Here is a 21,638-nt window from a genome sequence, read left to right as displayed (position 1 = left end):
AATTTCTGTCCAGCACCACCATGAAAAGACTCATTGTGGCTGTGTAACATCTCTAAGAATGAACAGAATTTTCGTTTCTTTAAAACATCTTAGAAAGGTCTTTATTCTTGCTTTGTAACAAATGGCAGTGATTTACTCCAATCAGTATCAAATCATTTCATTAATGGAGTAACACTTTTATCAACCACAAACCTTTCAGAAGGTACTTCGTGACTGAAAGTTAAAAACTTGTACCTTCGCATCGGAAAGAAGTTCGTTTTCTAGATTTAATGATTAAAAAGACAAAAACCTGTAACAAACGGTAGAAACTGAGTCTATAAGGATTCAGGATTTTAGTTAACATAAATGTATAAAAAGTCATTATTTACAATTAGGTTAATAGTAATTGTGGTCGACTACACACACAAGCAACTAAACAATCTAAAACTAGCTAAATCTCTAATTTTACACTCATTTAAAGGAAAAGCTAAATTTGGATAGGAGCATAAGTGACCCATTTAACACTAAGAATACACTAAAAAAAAAAAAAAAAAAAAATCACTCCAAGAATGAACACAGGGAGCTGGCTTAGGAGAGGGGAAACTTTGTAAAAGAAAATGTTCAAATTCTAGCAAATGGCTATCTTCCAGTCTAAACTAATGATTGCATGAAAAACACCAAGGAGAATACATTCAAGTTAATGGAAACAAGTCTTTATTAAGTAACTTTTAATATCAGAAAAATAAAACTCTTATAATTCTCTTTACAGCAAATATATAATATCAGTGCTTTGGCCATCTTAAGTTAAAGGCCCTTTATCATAAAATATATGGTTTTAAACTTTACTCAAATTGAATTTATAATCCCTATGACTTCCCTACATATACATAACAAAAGAGTGTAGTAAAATTAGCAAATACTAAACTATATTGATAATTTATCATTCTTAGTTTGTGGTTTTTAGAAACAGTACACGCACCTAATATATGTCGATTCCTTGGCTTATTAGTTGCAGTGTACAATGCAACAAAATACAAAATACATGCTTGGTGAACATTCGTTCATATCTACAAGACGGCAGCTAAAGATTAGGTTTCAATACTGACATTTAACTATCCTACAAGCAATTAGCATTACATCATAATATGCCATCAAGGCAATTTTTATACTGAAAAAAATCAAAATAAAAACCGTTATTTGTAAACTTTTATACGAAATGTAACTCTTCAAGTGGAAATAAAAAATAAAATTTGTCTATTTACTATTCAATACACATAGGATTTTCAATTTTTTGTTATATTGAGAAAAAAAGCTCTTTTGTGTTGGGAAAATAACGCTTCAAAAAATAATTAGTAGAAAAACCCACCAGTATATTGTTTTGTCCTTTCAATGCCAGCACAGATTTGGGAACATACTGAGGATGAAGTTATAGACATCCACAGGTGAAATGTAAAAGTGTTCCTTAGAGAAATCTTTCCTTGTGATTGGAAATAGTTTTGAAATGAAGTAAACTGATGGAAGGTCGTCACAGCGGCTTTTGTAAATTATGCTAAGGGCATTATTATCCCTCTCTCCCTCCCCCTCCCCTAAATTACTAAAAAATAAAAATATATTTCTAATGTGCAAGACATATGGATTGAACATAAAATGTTTCACATTTTGATCTATAGTCTAAAAATTAACAGCTTGATCAGACTAATGAATGGAATGTTCGCATCCTCAATTATTAGCCAATATAGGTGCATCCCAAAGCCCTTCCTGAAATGGGAAAACCCAGGTGGCCGTTTCCACATTCACCAAGGGAGGCAATGGGTAGGAATTCACAATCGACACAATTGCATTCCTGATCCACTGATCATACCAGCCGTAAGCATTCTGGGCGAGATGAAGGTCAATGTAGCAGTTTTTTGTCCCAAATTATAACCAGTGATCGAGTAAACTGCCATCAGCCCTATTATTACCAATAAGTAATCACAATGCATTAAAAAGTTACTTGCAATCCTGCAGAATTAGGCATAAGTTGTTGTAAAATAAAAAACGAACCTGTTTTGTCAAAACTGGCAGTGTAAAGAAGGCAGCACTGGAAGTGTCTGAATCATCTGTAATGCCAAGTACCCTCCATAAACTCTTAATGTGGCTAGGCTTTGGGACCCACGGTTTTGAAATCTAGACGTATAAACTTTTCTCATAGGCTCACACAACCTATGATTATCTTCACTCAGCCAAGCTGAACTTCAGTTTTAACGATTCTTACACAAGCTATGTCTCTGGGTCTACAGGATAGTATTAATAATTCAAACCAAACTAATAGACAAGAGACCACTTAGGTTTAGTGTTACCATAGCAGCCTTTTATAAGTTTACTAACAACTTTAGCCTAATCCCAATAAAGCCTGATAACAGTCATAAGAATTCATTAGGAAGTTTACTGGGGGTACCATTATACCCATGCCTTTACGAGTCCATATAGAGATATAGTATTTATGTATATATATATAGTTAAGAGTGAATTTGGATTGCCTGAGTAACAGCTGTCTGGCAAACTGGACATGATGGCGTTCTCTTTTCACAGATCTTGTTGGCACATTCCATGCAGAAGAGGTTGTGGCCACATGGAACTAGGGCAGCAATAACTTCATTCTCAAAGCAAATCACACAATCGTGCTTTCGTCTTGATTCTGGAGGTGAGCTAGAGGTGGAACCACCATTGGAAGAGGAGTAACTATTGGTACCATTAGAAAAAGCAGGGATGTATATCGGAAGGCCAACATGGTTGCCTGTACTAGGTGGGTCGCTCCTAACCCTCCGAGCAAGTGGGTGTTCAATGCTCTCAGGAAATGTAGGAGACAGACGAGGAGTAGATGGCTGACTTCCTCTACGCTGAGTCTTCATGTTACCAGAGGGATCACTCCCAAAGCCAGAGAGTGGGTTAACTGGTTCAAACGGAGTCCAGATAGTTTGAGCAGATGTTGGTAAAGAGTCAAAGGCAGGAGAATCAACTGCAAGATCTTCTGAGCCTACAGATGGTAGTGTATCTCCAAACCAAAAGTTTCCTGTGCTAAATGGGCTTGTTGGACTAAAGTCAGCCAGCCTATTGCTTCCAAAGTAGGAATCTGTGGAACCACTTCCCAGAGAACTGGAACTATCATTTCGATAATTGGATATCATTCTTGCGCGGCTGGGAGGAACTGGATTGGAGGAGAGCCACGCGGAGCCAAGAGTGCCACCTTCAAAGCTTACGTCGGTACCATTGTAATGGAAATCATTTTCTTCATTGAGTTCAATGTAGTTTCCTGTACGCATGGCAATATGCATTTCTATTTCTTCTCGTGCTCGGTCAACATTTTCGGGCATCCCTGTCACTTCAAAGACAGGCTCCTTATCTCTGCTTGGAGTTACTATGTATGTGTGGGTCTGCTGCTGAATTCTCTTTATAGTTGCTCCTTTGGGCCCAACGACCAATCCTACCACGCGATAGGGGACCCTCACTTGAACGGTGGTTTGACCTGGAAGATTTGGACTACATGACAACCCTCCTAGGGCAGGACCATTTTTATTTCGAGATGCACGGATCATGGAGAAGTGCTCTGCAGCTGAGAGAATTTCTCTTTTGGCCATGGCAACATCTTCTTTCCGTCCAGTGACAACAAAAATGGGCTCTTCACCACGAACAGGTGTCTTGATATATGTGTTTGTCTTGGCTCTCAATGCTTTAATTTTACAACCTGTTAGAAAGAAAATATTTCACAAGAATCAACATCTATGTCAATAATTTTGATAAAGACAACTCACAGAAAGCTCCTTTCAAGCTAAATGTCTGCTTGTGGGCAGTTTTTTTTCTTTATCATAAAAACCTGTCACTAGATCATGAGAAAGCTTTCCTAACTCCACAAATGCTCCCCCATCCTCAGGCATATTTGTCTGCTGGTCTTTCACTTAGGAATAGGCGGCACCTCTACTGGGAGATCTTAGAAGTCACGCCTATTGTTTCCGTCTTGTTATTAGTCACTGCAAATGATGCACGGAATACTCTGTACAGGCAAGCTATACCATATGCAGGTCTGGCATTCAGAACAGTAATAATTAACTCCCTTGCAGGATGTTGGTGGCAAAGAAAAACCACTAATGCACATATAAGACATTGAATATCTACTGTCTCATTCAATCTATACAATAACCCTAAGAACTAGGTTACTTCACTCCTTTTATTGCTAAGGAAAGGGAAGCTTACAAGAACAGTTAAGCCTACTCTAACTTCAAAATCTATGGTCTTTTTGTCAGTCCGAGAACCTCAAATTTTGCACAACTCTAAGACAGAAGTTGTTTAATGGACTTCCACCTAATTGTCATATTTTAACATTACTCTCTCCTCTATAAAATTCATGATGAGCAAAATGCTCATGGCTCAAAGGCCATCTCACATCTGCTTGCATCAACTGAATTTCAGGCTTACTAAGATATCCCCATATCTGGTTATTCTAGTCATACTCATGCATTAACTAAATTAACTTTGACATAAATCAGTGAAATATGAATGCAAAAAGACACTGTACTTGTATGAAAATGAAGCTGATTATTTTTGAAAATCTCAATAAAGGGGTGCCTGGGTGGCTCAGTCAGTTAAGCATCTGACTTTGGCTCAAGTCATGATCTCAGGGTCCTGGGATCAGCCCTGTGTCCGGGCTCCACGCTTGGTGGGGAGTCTGCTTGTCCCTCTGCCCCTCCCCCTGCTCATGCTCTCTCTCTCTCTCAAATAAATAAATACAATCTTAAAAAAAAAAAAAAGAAAATCTCAATAAAAGATATATCTTAAAGAAAAAAAAAGGTTGTTGCTGAATTATGTATGGGTGAGACAACTGTAAAGGCCTGGGGTAAAAAACTAACACAGAATGACTCTGCATTCACTGTAAAATTCTTGCTAAATTCAAAAGAAACATATTGGAAATTGTATGGAACATGGGCATTGGATGTGATTTTATTAAAAGACTACTCAGATTGGCAGACCCATTCTCAATAAAAGCTTTTGGCCCAAATCCTAACTGTATTTAAGTTAAAATAAGATATCTGAGATGCATATTCATAACTATCCATAATTCTACAATTAACTTTTTAGAGTAATCACCTATTATCAGTGCCAACTATGTGAGATTAGAGGGCTTCAAAGTGTAACTTAAAATGTCAAATAGACAACTAAGGCATAGAATTCTGGGGTTATACTTTTCAAAGATCTTAATGTGAAGCTTGCTAGAATAGATTTGTTCTCATGAATATATCATGTTATTCCTAGGTTCCTCAAAATGAAGAGGCCAGGTGCTCTTAAAGACACATGTCACATTTTGGGTGGTCTTTTTTCTTTTAACCCCCCCTTTTTTGCCCCCAATAATTTAATAACATATAAAAACTAAGTCTTTATATACATCGTTTCTAATCTGTATAACTGCAACCCCCACCCCCCACAGGTCTCCCTGCCTCCAGTCCCAACTTACTCCAACCCATTCTCTATATTCATTTTAGTCAAATGATGGTTTCTTTTTTTTTTTTTTTTTAAGATTTTATTTATTTATTTGACAGAGAGAGACACAGTGAGAGAGGGAACACAAGCAGGGGGAGCGGGAGAAGTAGGTTTCCAGCAGAGCAGGAAGCCCGATGCGGGGCTCGATCCCAGGACCCTGGCATCATGACCTGGCATCAGCCGAAGGTAGATGCTTAAGGACTGAGCCACCCAGACACCCCCCAAATGATGGTTTCTAAATAAAACACAGATCACATGATCATTTCTTTGCATAAAGTGCTTTAATGGCTCCCTTCTACCATAAGGATAAAGTCCAAACAATGTAGCACACAAGGCCCCTCTTTACCTGTCTCCTTTTCCCCTTCCTCACTTCTTTTTTTTTAAGATTTATTTGAGAGAGACAGCACGTGAGTGCCTGGAGTGGGGGAGAGGCAGAGGGAAAAGCAGACTCTCTGCTGAGCAGGGAGTTCCATGCAGGGCTCTTCTCGGGATCATGCCCACTCAACCCCCCAGGTGCTCCTCCCCTTCCTCACTTCTTAAACTCTGCAGTGTGCTTCTACCATATTAAACTCCTATCCATGCTCCCTTGCTTCCATGGCTAGAATGTTCCTTTGTCCTTGCCTCTTGACTCCCACCTCTGCTTGCTTAATTCCTGCTGGCCATTCAGATTTTAGTTTAGATGTCTCATCCTCTGCGAAGGTTCTTATCCCTCAGGACTGCTTTGTGGGCCCTTCCTAAACATTCCCAAACCACTGGGTGGTTGACTAGAAGTATAGGCATTTGGGGTGTCCATATGACATGTGTTGAAACAAAGATCAGTTTTCTGTATAAAAACACTGGCCTTTCTTATACATATTGCTTTGCATCTAAGCTTTTTTTGCTGAGCTTTTCAAGACCTTCATATTCTAGCCCCATACTGCTAATACAACTTTGTTGAAAGGAGCTGATTATGCTAACTTCAATTATAACATATTCAACATAACTTTATTCAACCTGTCATTGGACTTATGGATCTTAACCCAGATCTATTCACCCTTCCAACAAAATGTAAAACTTACAAAGAAATGGTTTTTTTTTCCCCTTATTGCTGGATCCTAGGTACCTATCATGAAAACACTTTTAGAGTCAGGTTTACTCGAATCTGAGGTTCTATTCATTTGAGAAGACTTGGTGGGGAGTGGTTAAAAGCAAAACTGCAAGGAAAGCACTTAGTGCAGTAACTGGATGAGGTAAGAAGGGCCAAGGGGAGGGGGGTGGCTTGCGGCTATCAAGATATTACTACAATGAGTTGAATTTATGCTACTGTAAAACGCAGAAGTTCTAACTATAAAGAGTGCTGCTGTAAGTTTACATCTATAATGAACCATAAGATTAAGTTGATGGTGTAACTTTTGACTATAAGACAATGTTATTGCTTTTGCTCCAAAATAGAAGGTGAGTTAGAAGATGAGAGCAAGAAAACTTTTACATCTACTTATTTATATAGACTGAATCTCCAGGAGAGTCCATCAATTCAGCACAGGTGTTGCTTGGGGCTGTGAATGGAGAGTACTTCCCATCGGCCAGTCAACATGTGACTGACGGAGAGCGGCCTAAAAAATTCTGAAAGGCTAATGTGAACAAATAACTAACTGTTCACCCTATACATTCAGAGGAGTTATTGTTATTATTCGGATATTCTGGGCTACAACTTAACAAGAAGGCAGTCTGTTGGCATCACATTTCTAACAAAGAGGGTCCAGTTCATCCCATAGAAAGCACTGGGCAATTTCTATTAAGGACAAAGGGAGAAATAACCAAAGGGTCTGGGGTTAGCCCCTCTCAACCTTTACTAATATTGACCACTAGAAAGTTGAATTGAGTAAACTTCTCCAAATAAATACTTTCGAGACTATAAGCAACAGTTGACCTTAGTAGAATACTTTTTGTTTAATACCTAGTAGGTATATTATTAACTAAGAAAATATGCCTAAAGGTACACAAAACACACTATGGCCTATGGTTGGTACTAACAAAGAGGTGTTTAATAATTGGCTCAATAGGAAGACAGAAGACAAACAATTTGAGCAGGAACCACTTCTGAGATAGGAGCGTTAAGAGGCCTATCCTGCCCCAAAGGACAGTGTCTGTAGGTTTTGCAGATCAGGGTTAGAGGTAATAGGAAGATTGCAAAGCCAACCCCTTTAAGCCACTACCAACAAAAACAGAAGAATGTATTTGTTCTCTCTCCTAAATTTTGTAAGACAGTTTTAATACAGTAGCCTCAGCTCAGATTAGGACTCCAGGAAACCTCATCAATCGTAATACTGTTTCTATAGAAACATATATATTCTGAGTTTCAAACAATTAACACATGTTGGGGACAATTTGAATAGGGAAAGTTCTAAATAGGCAACACAAACTAAAGAAAACAAACTTGTTTTATTATTTCACAGGTGAAGAAGGTTAAAAAGATTAAAAAGTTTTTTGGAGTATTTTAGATTGAGTTTTGATTTGAAAAGTCTAAGATAGTTAAAAAAATCATGGAAGAATTTATAATCTCAGAGCAGCACAAAACTCAGATGCCATAAGAATAAAGACAAATTAGATTGCACTTTAAAAAAAATTGCTGCATGGCAAAAGTCACCAGAAACAATGTGAAGAAATAATTATTTACAACTTACACCACAAATGGCTAATTTCTCTCTTAGACACATAACCCTGGCCCTATGTATCAAAACACCAAAACCCAATTAAAAAATAGGTAAAAGAAACAGCTCATAGAAAAGTAAATATATAAATGGCTACGAACCATGAAAACTCCTATTTTCACGTGAACTGAAATATCTTTTTCCACCTATAAGACTATCAAATATCGAAACCAGAGCTAGTAAGAACAGGAAAAAGGACTTTCATATTTAACTGCTGAGAGTAGAAACTGCTCGAGGGCACTTTGCATTAATCAAAATTACAACTGCATGGATCCTTCTACCCCTACAATCCCACTCATAGAGTTGATTCTGTAAAAATACTTGCACAGGTGCAAAATGACCTTTGTACTATATTACTTGTTTGTATTAGCGTGCGGCCAATATAGCTATACAATGGAATACAATGCAGTCATAAAACTGGTTGATTTAGGGGGACAGGGTAGGAGGGAGACTTAATTTTCCGTTACACTCGAATTTTTTATAATTTTGAACAAAACAAATGCATTAGCCTTTTTCAAGAAATATATAATTAAATCAGAAAAGCTTTTTAAAAATATAAAGAAATGACACATTTTAACTAGACTTAGCATATTAATTAGACTTTGGCTAGAACTGACATTATTTTAAAATTGTATGAACAGCAGGGCAAATGATATCATAACTTCAAATGTGAACAAGGCTTTGTAATTCTAAGAGGTGAGGACTAGCAATTTTTTAAAAAATATTTTATTTTTATTTTTTTTTAAGATTTTATTTATTTGAGAGAGAGAGAATGAGAGATAGAGAGCACAAGAGGGAAGAGGGTCAGAGGGAGAAGCAGACTCCCTGCCGAGCAGGGAGCCCGATGCGGGACTCGATCCCGGGACTCCAGGATCATGACCTGAGCTGAAGGCAGTCGCTTAACCAACTGAGCCACCCGGGCGCCCTATAAATATTTTATTTATTTGACAGAGAGAGAGAGGGGGAGAGAGCACAAGCAGGGGGAGCGGCAGACAGAGGGAGGAGCAGGCTCCCAGCTGAGCAGGGAGCCTTACGTGGGACTCCGTCCCAGGACTCTGGGATCAAAGCCTGAGCTGAAGGCAGATGCTCAAAGGACTGAGCCATCCAGGTGCCCTAACAATTGTTTTCTTATAGCTATAGACCAAAACCAACCTATGGCAAGCTGTGTACCAGAAAGTGTAGAGGTTAAGAACTAGGATAGCACCAACTTTCATAGTTGTAATTTTATTTTGATTTGGAAGTAAATTCCCCAAATAAAAAAGTCTCCAACTTACCCCTGGTATAAGGACCTATTTCCTCTTTCTACATCACTGTGGCTAGAGCTGTGTTTAGCTGCAGCCAGAATTATGGTCCCTGCACTCCCTGGTACAGCAAAGGTCCTGTCTTGTTTCTCTAGAGTAAAGAGAACCTCTCCCACCAGATGCCTCAGCGATTAAGAGGGAGAGATCCCCTGTTGCTGGGAGAGGAGTTAGTTAAAAGGAAGAAAAGGACCCAAAATGATGGGATCTTCAGTGTTTCTCAAACCATGGGTTACAATATCAATTTAGCAGGTTGCAATCAACATTTAAAAAGAAAAAAAATGCAAAATTCAACATGTTCCAAATATGTGTACAAAGGGCTGAAATGCCAAATGTTCTTTTACTGGGGAGTGGGGTGGTGGTATCACAGAAAAGTTTAAAAGTAGTAGTCAGTAGCCCCAAATATTATGTGAAATGTTGCTGATTTTTGACAGAGTATTTCATTTTCCAGAAATTCATTGTATTTTCTATTCATTCCATAAATTATATATATCTTACATATAAGGTGACTGGAGAAAGTTAAAACCCTTACAAACACCAAAACTGTGTTATGTGTATATTTTCACTTTGGGTCATCCTTGGCATGTACCTTTCTTCAAAAATTCCCCCCAAGAGTTTTGTTTTGAGGGAAAAGGATCCTACTAGGGTATCAGTGTATATATACACTTACATTAAATAAGGAGGGGGAGTGAAAACTCCTTGAGTAGTTCTTTACCTTTGAGAAAATTAGAACTCCTTGGCTTGACATTAAAATCTTTCCCCCACCAACTCTCTCCCATCAAGTAGCCAGAACCTACCTTCTTCCAGACTTTATGATCTCCTAAACATGTCTTGTTCCTCTTCTATCTCTGCTCAGATAGTTCCCTAAATAACATGGAAAACCCTCCTGGTACTTCCACTCCACACCTTATACCTTCTGAGTCACAAACATGGCCATCTGGAAGATGAGGCTGTATATGTGAAGGGCTCTATGAACTCAATAAGAGTACAGATAAAGGTACGGACTCTTATTATTATGGCTACTGCATATAAATCTTCCAAGGCACAGTTTAAAGGAAACAATGTAAGAAGCAGAAAACTGATCATCTGCAGGCCTTGGTTCTAATCTATCACCAATTACTCCTGGTTTCAATGTTAGGTCACTCAACCTCTAGGTTCTTTCCAATGCTTAAATTTTTTGACCAAGTCCCTCTTCTGCTAGGAAATACTGTCACTGCTTCTTTTTTGGTCTTAAAAGCATTGGGACAATCAGATACCACCTTATCTCTCTCTCTCTCTCTCTCTCTCTCTCACACACACACACACACACACACACACACACACACACCTATTCTTCCTCTCCTCAAGGAAAGGTAGGTTGAGTAATGGTTGGGAACACAGACTTTGGATCATCACTACCCTGCTTTGTGAACTTTAGCAAGTCACTAAACCTTTATCTCTCCTTCATGGGTGAGACTGATTAAAGATACTTCTCTCACTTGGTTTTTGCGAGGATTAAATGAAATCATGTATTAAAAATGCTTATTACTATGCCCATTATTCAAGTAGGTATCTCAGTGTAGGGTAATCTTTCAGACTACCCAACCACCCCCCGAAATACTTCTTCAAGTATTTCCTGAGTAAAATGATCCAATACCCTTAGCTTTGAAATAATAAAAATTTGTAGCACACTTTTCAGTTTTCCCAACTCTTCTAGATATATTCTCATTTAATCATCATAATAGTGTTTTAAGCAGGGCAGGAAAGAGCTTAACTGAATTGCTCAAGATCTCCCAGCTGGAAAGTCAGATCTCAAACCCATGTTGTCTTAATAACCCCAAACTCCTCTTACTACTCCATACTATTTTTCTTTAAAAGCACTAAAGAAACACAGTATTTCATGTTCCATGGTATATTAGAATGAGGGAGGTCCTTTTCCTTATGGGATAGTCTAGACACATTATTCAAAAGCTCCTTTAAACTTTACAGGGACTTAATTTCAGTATTATATCTTCAAACTGATGAATATCAGCTAAATCCCAGTAAGGGAGTGTTTCTTATGTACACAAACTTAACTCAACATTTAACAAACTGTTTAGATTAGCAATGCAAACTATCCATAAATGCACACTATAGAATTAATAGGTGTTCTTTCTAGGGTTCAAGTGTCCTTGTAGCTCTTCTAGTCAAAATCCTCTGAAATTTTTTTGTGAAGAATACAGTCTCATTGTAGACATCACTGACATTTCAAATAGCTTCATTTATGTGATTTTAGTTTTGTTGTTATCAGTATTCATACTGACATCTAATGCCTTAAGTCAAGTACATGTCTACTGCCCTTAAAACAAAGTCAATCTCAGGTTGACTGGCTCCTTACATAAAGGGGCTGGGGATAAAGGCAAGAGAGAAGAAAATCCCAATTACTGCAATATGGAAACTAAAACAGTAATAGTAAAATGGCAAGTCTAATCCAATAATCCAGTTCAATAAAATAAACATCAAGTATTTACTTTGCTTCAGGTACTTTAATTCACATCAAGGATGCAAAGATGACTAAGATTCAGTGCTTGCGTTCACTGACTTGTATCGACTCCAAGCACCAGAAGGATTTGATGTCTACACATATTCATGTACAGATATCAATCTCTTATTTTCTTTTCTTATATTGTTGGTGGTGTTCACACCTTCTATATCCTTGCTGATCTTTTGTCTGCTTGTTCTACCACTTACTGAGATAGGAGTGTTGAAGTCTTTAATTCTATTAGCTTGAGGCCCTGGGTAAGTTACTGATATCCCTACAGATCTATTTCCTTATCTGTTTGGTGGAACTGAGAATGGATCAAATGAGATAAACTGTTTTACACACTTGAAGGTTTATCATTGAAAAAAAAAAATCAAACAAATCAATTTTCTATAGGAAGTTGAAAAACACTTAAGGAATTTATTTCCTAAAGATAAAACTTGTATTTAGATTGTACAAAACATGTTAAAATATTATCAACTTCACAAAACTTGGAGGAGATATGTTGAAGTCAATCTAACTGGGAATTTGAAATCTGGTGTAGTTTTGCATGATTTTAGGGATTCTTTTTGGACAAAAATCAGAATGTAAGAGTTATAAGAAATAATCTAGCTCAATCTCATTTTATACATGAAGGAAACTGAAGCCCAGAATTGCCAAAATTACAAACTGATGACTCCTAAATATACCATTCTCTCAATCTGCCTTATTTTTCTAGTTGATTCTTAAACTAAATTTAAAATGCCCCCTCTTTTTTCACTTAGAAAAGGGAAAACTAAAATAGTTAATAAAAAAAAGGCTCATATTTGGTCTTTCACTAGGAAACACCTAGAAGAGGGTGTAAATTAGAGATGAAAGGTCAAACAATTTTCCTAATTGGGGATTTTAAAATTAGATTCATGCCCTTTAGAGGACATTAATAGAAACCTTAGAATTACTTCTGTTTGTATACCATGTAATAGAATCAGATTCATTTGTAAACTTTAAAAAATGTACTGTGCATCATTTAGTTAGTGGTACACCCTGGGAAAACTTAATAAAGTGACAATTTTTACTTTCAACTAGCATTTGCTCAGAGTACAAATCTAGCAGTAAAAAAAATGATAAACTTTATCCTACCCCACATATAATTTATTATCTCTACACTTTCAGTTGTGCCATGAATTTGTACTAATGACATCTTCTCAAACTTGATTCCCACAACAAATGCAGTATGGGAAGGGGCAAGGAAGAACAAGTAGATGGACCAGGTTTTTTTCCCCACAAGAATAGAGTCCGCAAGGTTAAGTGATTTGTCCAAGGTCACAGGCAACAAATGGTGAAACCAAGTCTCTAACAAGTTTTTTAACTCCAAGTTCCAAGGACCTTTCCTACAGTATACTAAAATGGTACTGACGGAAAGGTAGAAGTCAAAGGGAAGAAGAATGGTACAGAAGAAGGAGCAGTAATAAAAAGGTCAGTCCAAAATGCAAATACTTTTACAACAGTAACCCTTTTGGGAAATTTTTTAGTTGTTGGAACTATTCCCTCCCCACTCTTGTCCAACCATGTTCAAAAGACCAACTACTTCATGCTAATCTTCAACTACACCTGCAGTTTTTGCTGAAGAACTGTCTTTACCATTTCAAGTCTTAGTGTTATTATTCCATGATACGACTTTAATTGTAGACAAATCAGGCTTCCCTGTGTACAATGAATTGCAATTTTTGCTTACTGGACAAAGGAAACAAACCATGTCCACATGAATTGTTCTTAAATCCCAAACACTGGCATCAAAGAGGTTCTAATGTTATGCAGTGCAACTTAAAATTCTCAAAATCAGTCATGGAATAAAGACTTGATCTAACCCAATAGCATTAGGCTGTGCAAACATTCAATTTAGTGTAGTTGGGCTTGGTAACATTAATACTGGAAAATTATTTTAAAAGTTTAAATATCAGATTTAATCTTTAAAAATGTCCATATGATACCTAATGGTGGCATGGGGAAAAAAATTAAAAGTAAACCCACAAATTATGGCATATAAGCCACCTGGGAGGCATTAAGATGCAGTTTAATTTAAAAAAAATTATCACTTTAGAATCACCTGAGGATCAGTGGGGTTTTAAAATAGATTTTCCATAATTTATTTGGAGTTTTCTAAAGGAGTTTTCAAACTGCAAATACACTTACCTATTTAGCATCTTATGAACATTATTACCTATTTTTTTCACTTGGGAGTTCAACTTTAAATTACAAATTCTACATGACATAAATTACATTTAAAAACTCTGTAATAATCCCTTTGATCATAAAATAATACTGTGGCACTCATCACAGCCATTCACTAATATTCTAGTGCTCTTCTGTGGGCACATGGTTGTAATGGACTTTCTCACCTACTTGAAGGTAGGCGTGGTCAGATGACTTGCTCTGATTAATGAAATATGAACAGATGTAATCATTATTTCCGGGTTTAACATTTAAAGACCAGCATGTCCTATTCCACAGTCTCTTATCCTGCGGGCACGTGGGAAGACCGGCCAACACTTGAAATGGTGGCCGCTGCGTTGGCCAATGTCCTTGAATGACCGAAATGAACAGAGTCCCTGAGAATAATAAACCTTTATTGTTTTAATATTGAGATGTTGAGCTTTGTTATCACAACATAATTTAAACCTATCTGGACAGAAGTGCACTGTAGCCAACAGGTGTTCAGACATCAGTTGGGTTTAGTTCTTTCACATTAGAAGAATATAATGTGTGAAACTGCTAAAGCCAAGAAAGGTAAATGAAAGCATGGTTCAACTGAATTTTAGATTTAACTTAACAAAAATATGTGCTTATCACTTAAAGTTTCATGTGTTTCAATTTATTTGTGAATCATTCAGTGTCTAGAGGTATTACAGATAAGATTACATCCAGCTGAGGAGGCTATCTGTAAAGCCTAGGGAGTTTTAAGAGACTTGTCCAAGATCAGAAGGTGAGTTACTGGCAGAGTAATCAAATTTAGAAATTTTAATTTCTGATTGCTGATCCTTTCCAATATACCACAGTTGAGCGAGACTGTTAAGGGAATTTGGGGTAGTTTTTACATTAAAACATATACTCCGAAACATTTTTGTATTCAGTTTAAGGCAAAAGTATTAAATCCTTCAATACATACAAATACCAAATTCATTCAAAACCAAACCCACAGACTATTAAGCACTGTCTTATAACTAAATGCTACCTTTCCTTGAAAACTTAAGGTGTAAGATGAGCTACTTAGAATTCCAACCCATAAACTCTGTTGAAAAATTTCTAAAGAGAAATCTCTAACAGAGTAACACTTTTCAAATACTTGACACTCTGGATCATTTTTAGATCTCTGGTAACCAGGGGATAGAAAATACACCCTTATATTACCACTTTATTTTCCATTTCCTCCTAAATGAATCAAAACAGTTCATTAGCTGAATAAGGCAGGAAGAACAGGCAGTAGATTCCCCATCCATTTATAAAACAATAATCACTGAACCTTTCCCAGTGGTCCCAGAGCTAATACAAACTATTATCAACTAAATTTAAATTTTAAAGTCTAGAAGTAACAACATCTGCTTCTTAAAGCTAGCATGTATATAACACAAACTAAGCTTCCGAACTATAAATGACAGAGCATTTTTAGTTAAGCGTAGGAGAATAAGAATATTAGAATGATAACTGTGCCTTCTGGGTAGCAGAGACATCAAAATTTTATTAAGTGAATTAATTTGGATAGTGAAGATATTAAATTATCCACTAGAAATACAATATCCCAAAGCTCATGATTAGGGCAGAAATTAACCCAAATATCATTAACCTTCCCGAGCAGGATGCTTGAATACAGAGGCAGCAACTTAAAATCTTCTGATGTCAAACTGGTCTAAATCCAAGTTCCACTTTTTGAAGAAGTTATCTTTTGGACCTTCAGTTTCTACATCTTAAAATGGGGATAGGGGCCTAGCAGGATTGTAGTACCTGGCAAAGAGAAGGCCACCAATCCCCCCTCCTCCATAAAAGAAAAAGACATTGTATTTTAGCATTGTTCTGAAACAGTTTGTCCTCATGAAATGTATTTCTTCTTGAATAGGGAACTTATGAATGGCAAGACCAAAGTTTCTCTTTTTCTCCTGGACATCCATACATAAATAAGCATACACCTTATTTCAGTTGTGTTAAAACTTGGAAGACTCGTTCCACCCTAAGAAAACTGGGGAAAAATGTCACAAGGATGCATTTATGACAACTTGAAACACTGTAACATATTCATTATTTAAAAAGTGACCACGTACACAACCCCTGGGAATCAGTGGAGACAGAGTAGCTCACTAAAGAAGAAAACAATTTCCAAAGGGTCTAGCTCAATGATAGCCAAAGTAGGGTACAAGAAACTCTGCTGGAGTGCAGGAAAAAAAAATTAGAGGACTCCAATTTCCATTTTTACCCCATTCTTTAAGTTTTTTACATGTTTTATAGTGCATACATATCATTCAAACATAAATATTCAGACATTGGGGATACAAGCTTGATTTTTTTGACAAGGCGTACAATCAAAAAAAGCTGGAGATGACTTTTCCAGACTATGAGACTAGAGAACACACATATAAAGTCACTAATGAAAATAGTTGAAGACCCACATTAAGCTTAAACAGTAACATAAAACCTTGAGTTACAAGTTTTTAAAACAACTGAATTTATGACATTCAATATTTACTTATAATGTAGTTAAGAATGGGTATAGAGTTCTACTTTAGTTTGCTTTTTAGTCTAACTGGATATCAATGGCTATACAAAGTAGAACAAAGTCCATTACCTTAAACCTCCAGTTAACCACTGTGAATGTGTCCTGCAGGTAGTACATTTAACAAAAGTTAAGTCTTAAGTCTGTTGTCAGGTTTATCCTCAATGTCCATATTCTAAAACTTCTACAAAAAGCCTCTTTTAGTTCCTAGCTTTATTTTACAGTATGGTTGGTTTCAATATGAGATGCAAAGCTTAAAAGAAGGGGCCAATTTAACATTTGCAAACGACCATATGCTGCTGGGGAGTACAAATATGAGGTCAACACTGCCAACTTTCATCACTATCAAAAGCAGTGGTTTTTTTTTTTTTTGAAAGATACTGGAACCAGAGGCCATTTACGTGAGTTCTAGTCTATATGACTCAGAATTCCATTTGTCCTACCCTTTGCTTCAGAGCTGAAGTCAGAAATGTCTCCATCTGTGTCATAATTATTTCCAAAACCAATTAAGAGATGGCAAACAGAAAATTATGACTTCAGGTAATGAATAAAATGGCAAGAATGGATAATTCTTTAGAATCAAAATTTAGTTCATCCAAAGCAAACAAGTAAATTAAGTGATTTGCCCTGTTTATTCACTTAGAGAAAAGACAAATTATCACACTTTTAAAGGATGCAGGGGGGCCTGGGTGGCTCAGTCAGTTAAGCATCCGACTCAGGTCATGGTCTTGGCTCAGGTCACAGTCTTGTGGTCATGGGATCCAGCCTCCGCCCTTCCCCACTCATGTGCTCTCTCTCTCAAATAAATAAAATCTTTAAAAACAAAAAAATAAAAGGATGCAAACGTTGTAAGTTGCTTTGTCCCCCACAGGAGTGGGAAAACACTTCACAGGTTTTATTATGGTGCCGCTAAGGGGTGGAGGTAGCAAAGGGGTCAATGATCCACTAGAGGCAGGGAAAGAGGGGCAAGACTGCTCTTAAGAGAAGATAGAGGATGATGACATACTTTTAACAATACTGTCAACTCTGGGAAATATTAAGTGTAAGAGGAATAGTCAGCAATTTGTCTCTATGTCCTGAGACATAAATAGAACCACATTTCCTTATTAACCAATAAACAGCCCAATAAGCACAGAAAAACTAAAGACTTTATCTCATTTGCTATTAAATTATAAAATGTTAAATTATTTTAATAGCTGGTACAAAATAAAAACTCAGAATGAATTCTGTTTACTTTTAAGTAAATGGATTTGTATAAAGACAACAGTTTGTGCAATTAGGGACCATTTTTTGTGCTTTAAAGGGTACAATATAGGTAAGGACAAAAGTTTGTATTAAACTAAATATACAAAAGATTTCATTATCTTGTCCCTCAGTCAAACCGGCAAGTAAATGTTCTTTTCTTTTGTTACCATAAACTGGCACCATAAGCACACTGAAGCAACTTGTGCTGAGGAAGTGCCATCCTAGTATAGCATTAAGGGTTTTTCATGTTCTGGCTTGAATGCACACCTTTCCAGCCCCTTTTCTTTGCCACACCCCTTTAAAGACCCCAAGTATCAAAAAAAAAAAAAATATCACAACTTTCTAATTATACCTAGAGATTATTCCCCCACACCTTTCCCCACATTGTTCCTCAGTCATTCTTCATCTCCATTTGTTAAAGTCCTATCCATTCTCCAAGTCCCTCCAGGGTTGACGTTCTCACATGTATGACTATCACACACTATGGAGAGTGCCATTAACTACACATTCGTTTAGTGACATTCCACCGTTGATTAGACTGTTAGTTTCTTAAGGGCAGCAAGTTTGTCTGAATCAATCTCACATTTCCAACTGCCATAAACTCAACATCTGGCAAAATAGAAGCTTGAAACACAGCAATTCCTCGATGTTCTTAATTGAATGGCCAACTCATTCTGGATTTATAAATTGAGATACTACAATTTTATCCTATGTAAGATGAAACAGTGGTCTCCTGGATTAGTATCATTAAGTATTGCAAAACAAAACCCCCCAAGCCCCCAAAAATAAAACAAAAAACAAGGCATCTGAATCTTATTTACTAACTATAGGTATAAACTCAGTTGAATGGTACCAGCTTTGAACTGTGCCTTTAAAGTACCAGTCATAAGGCAGTCTGAAATAAGCTATCTCCTTTATCCAGATTTCAGACGGGTTTTTCTTATTAAAATCCGAGAGGTAAGAAATGAGCCAACTCTGATATTTGAAGCCACCATTTCCACAGACCTCTTATTTATGTGTACTTTAGACCACTTGGGAAAGATGAGATCATTTAAGCAGCAGCGCCATTATTTCTCTTTATTTGACCCCAACAATGCTCTCAACCTCACAGTAAAGAGACATGCATCAACCGGGCCAAGCTATAGTGTAACAAGGTAGTTCAGGGGGGAAAAGCTATGCTAAAGAGCAGAGGACCGTCCCTAAAAATGTCGGATACTGAGGTACTCTGGGCATCCCCTTCCCCCACCTTCACAAATCTACTCCTGGAATCTGAGACATAGGTCCTTTGTCTGAACAATGTGGGAGGAGTCTGTCTGCAGTGCTGGTGTGCTGGCAAGTGAAGAGAATTTACTGAAAACTGTATAAACGCATAAAGTTCCTTAACTCAATTACCTTACTGTCCATTTTTTTTTCTTCATCGTGTACACTACAGTGTTCTAAAAGATAGCCAATGCGCTTTTTCGAGAGTTAAAATGTATCAAAAGAGAATACAAAAAGATGAACAGAGAGTTAGGCTGCTCTTCAAAAGCTAAGTTTCTGAACAGTGGAGGGGTGGAGGGGGGTGATGGTGTTACCCACCACTTGAACATTCCCTTCCCTCTCGAATGAGCTCTTTATACAAAGCCTCCATTTCTGTCAATTTCTTCATCTGAACAAGCTGCTGTAAGGTAAGCTGAGTGCCTTTTATAAGACAGTCGGCTGCGCAAACTTGCAGTCTCGCAGCTTTCCGTGCACAACACCGAATCCACAACCGACCCGACCTTTTACCACCTCACTGAGGTTTTTGGTGTCACGCCAGCCTACTGTTCCACGAATACAGCCCGGGTAAAGTGAACACCACCGGATTGGGTGGCTCGAGAAACTTAACACCTTTTACCATGCAAAAACCAGCGGAATACCGTGGGTTTTCGCAAGGTGACCCATCTTCTCATCTACCATGGTTCCTCGCAGACCCCTTCGCGATGGACTTGGGGGACTCGCCGGGTTCAATGTTGCTGCCCAGAGCTCCTTTCTTTCGTCTCCCCACCCACGCCCGGGGGCCAAGCCCAGCTGGACTCCCCTCCTCCCTGCCGCACTCACCCTGGCGACCGACAATCTCGGCGACATGCTCGGAGCTGGGCACCGGGACGCACTCAGTGGTGTTGACACTCTTCCTCCGGAGCAGGGCCGCCTGCTCCCCGTTTAGGGCGGCCGCCGCCGCCGCCCCGCAGCCGCCGGGGCCGTAGGCGTGGGACAGCATCGCCGCCATCATGCCCTGGGCATCGTCCCCTCCGTAGAGCACCCCCGCCGCCGCGGCCGCCGCGGCCGCCTCCCGGGCATCGAAGCTGGCGGCGGGCAGCAGCACCGACCCCAGGGACCCGCCCGGGATCGGCTGGGTCTGGGAGGCGGCGGCCGCGGGCGGCGACAGCAGCAGCAGCGACGGCCGGTCCTCCTCCTCTGCCTCCTCCAGCTCCTCCTCCTCCAGCAGGTCTCCGTCCAGCTCCGCTTCCTCCCCCTCCTCCTCCTCGTCCTCCTCCAGCTCCAGCTCGGCTGCCTCCGGGACCCCGGGCCGGCCGTGCGGAGCCCGCTCCTCCGGAGACAGCCCCGCCGCCCGCCGGGCCTGGCCCTGCGCCGCCGCCGCCGCGGCCCGAAGCGCCGGGGTACCGGGCTCCGCCGGGCTGGGGTCGTCGAGGCCTAGCGCGGCCAGGCGCTCCCTCAGCAGGAGCCCGTCCCCCTCCAGCTCCGGGCCGCTCGCGGGCGGCGGCAGCGGCGGCGGTGGCGGCGGCTGCGGCAGGGGGGCCGGGGCCGCCGCCAGGGCCAGGGCCGCGGAGCTGCCGCTCGGCATCGCGGCGGCGCGCTGTCAATGGCGGCGGCGGCGGCGGCGGCCGGGTCAGGCGCGGCGGGCGGCGAGCCCCATGGCGGACAGGGCTCGGGCCCTGCTCAGCGCGCAAACACCTTTCCTCTGGGGAGGCGGCGGGGCTGGCGACCCGGGCCGAGGAGCGCCAGGGCCGCCCGGAGACTGGAGAGGGCGGGGTGGAGGGGCAGAGGAAGGAGGCAGAGGCAGGTAACTAGGTGGGTGGGTGGGGACGGCAGCGGGGCGGGCTGCTGGAGGTGGCAGCGGCTCCCCTCTCAGGGTTTCTTTTGTTTCATGGCCTTAACCAGCCCCCGGCGCGCGCGGCGGCGGCGACGCCCCACGCCGCTCTCCGAATGAAGCCGGCGCGCTCTGATTGGCTGCTTTTAATCTCTGGGAGCCCGCCCTCTCCTCCCCGCAGCCTTCTAATTCCTTTCCCTAGCCCCACCTCCCACCCTCTTCTCGGGCCCCGCCCCGCTCCTCCCCAGAGCTCTCTGATTGGGTGATCGGGACAAGCCAGTCCCCGAAGCCTTCTCCTTCCGTCCTGTCCCCTCCCCCCTCCCCCCTCCCCTCTCCCCTCTCCCTCCTGGCTCACGGGGAGAGGGACTGTGATTGTTTGCTTTACACGTCACTCTTTGTGACGTACCCAGGTGGGGGCGGGGAAAAGTAGGCGGGACGAAGGCGCTGTAACAGGCTGAAACTGGGGCCGACTAGGGGTTTTCGCGCAGGCGCGTGCAGTTGAAGCACACACCTGGATATCTCCTTTTGTCCTCCTCTCTCTCGCCTACCCGGGTCGGGTCTTTTAGGGCGCTGTGTGAGCGGCCTTGGAGTGGAGCGTAGGCAT

At 40.1% G+C, this 21,638-nt stretch overlaps 1 protein-coding gene across 1 annotated transcript; it reads right to left on the bottom strand.

The window, feature by feature from the left end:
• Positions 1-701: 701 nt before the first annotated feature.
• Positions 702-20,788, bottom strand: MEX3C (mex-3 RNA binding family member C). Its single transcript, XM_028098130.2, has 2 exons — positions 20,044-20,788; positions 702-3,703 (listed from the first exon to the last, which is right to left on the bottom strand). The coding sequence occupies exons 1-2, from the start codon at positions 20,786-20,788 to the stop codon at positions 2,478-2,480; spliced, it is 1,971 nt and encodes a 656-aa protein (XP_027953931.1). The 3' UTR covers positions 702-2,477.
• Between the last annotated feature and the right edge of the window lie 850 nt (positions 20,789-21,638).

The sequence above is a fragment of the Eumetopias jubatus genome, unplaced genomic scaffold (genome assembly GCF_037043125.1).
Source record: "Eumetopias jubatus isolate StellerSeaLion01/CBP00866 unplaced genomic scaffold, mEumJub1_p1.0 scaffold_16, whole genome shotgun sequence".
NCBI classification, from domain to species: domain Eukaryota; kingdom Metazoa; phylum Chordata; class Mammalia; order Carnivora; family Otariidae; genus Eumetopias; species Eumetopias jubatus.
The sequence above is the reverse complement of the archived record's forward strand: the minus strand, read 5'-3'. Positions and strand labels throughout refer to the sequence as shown.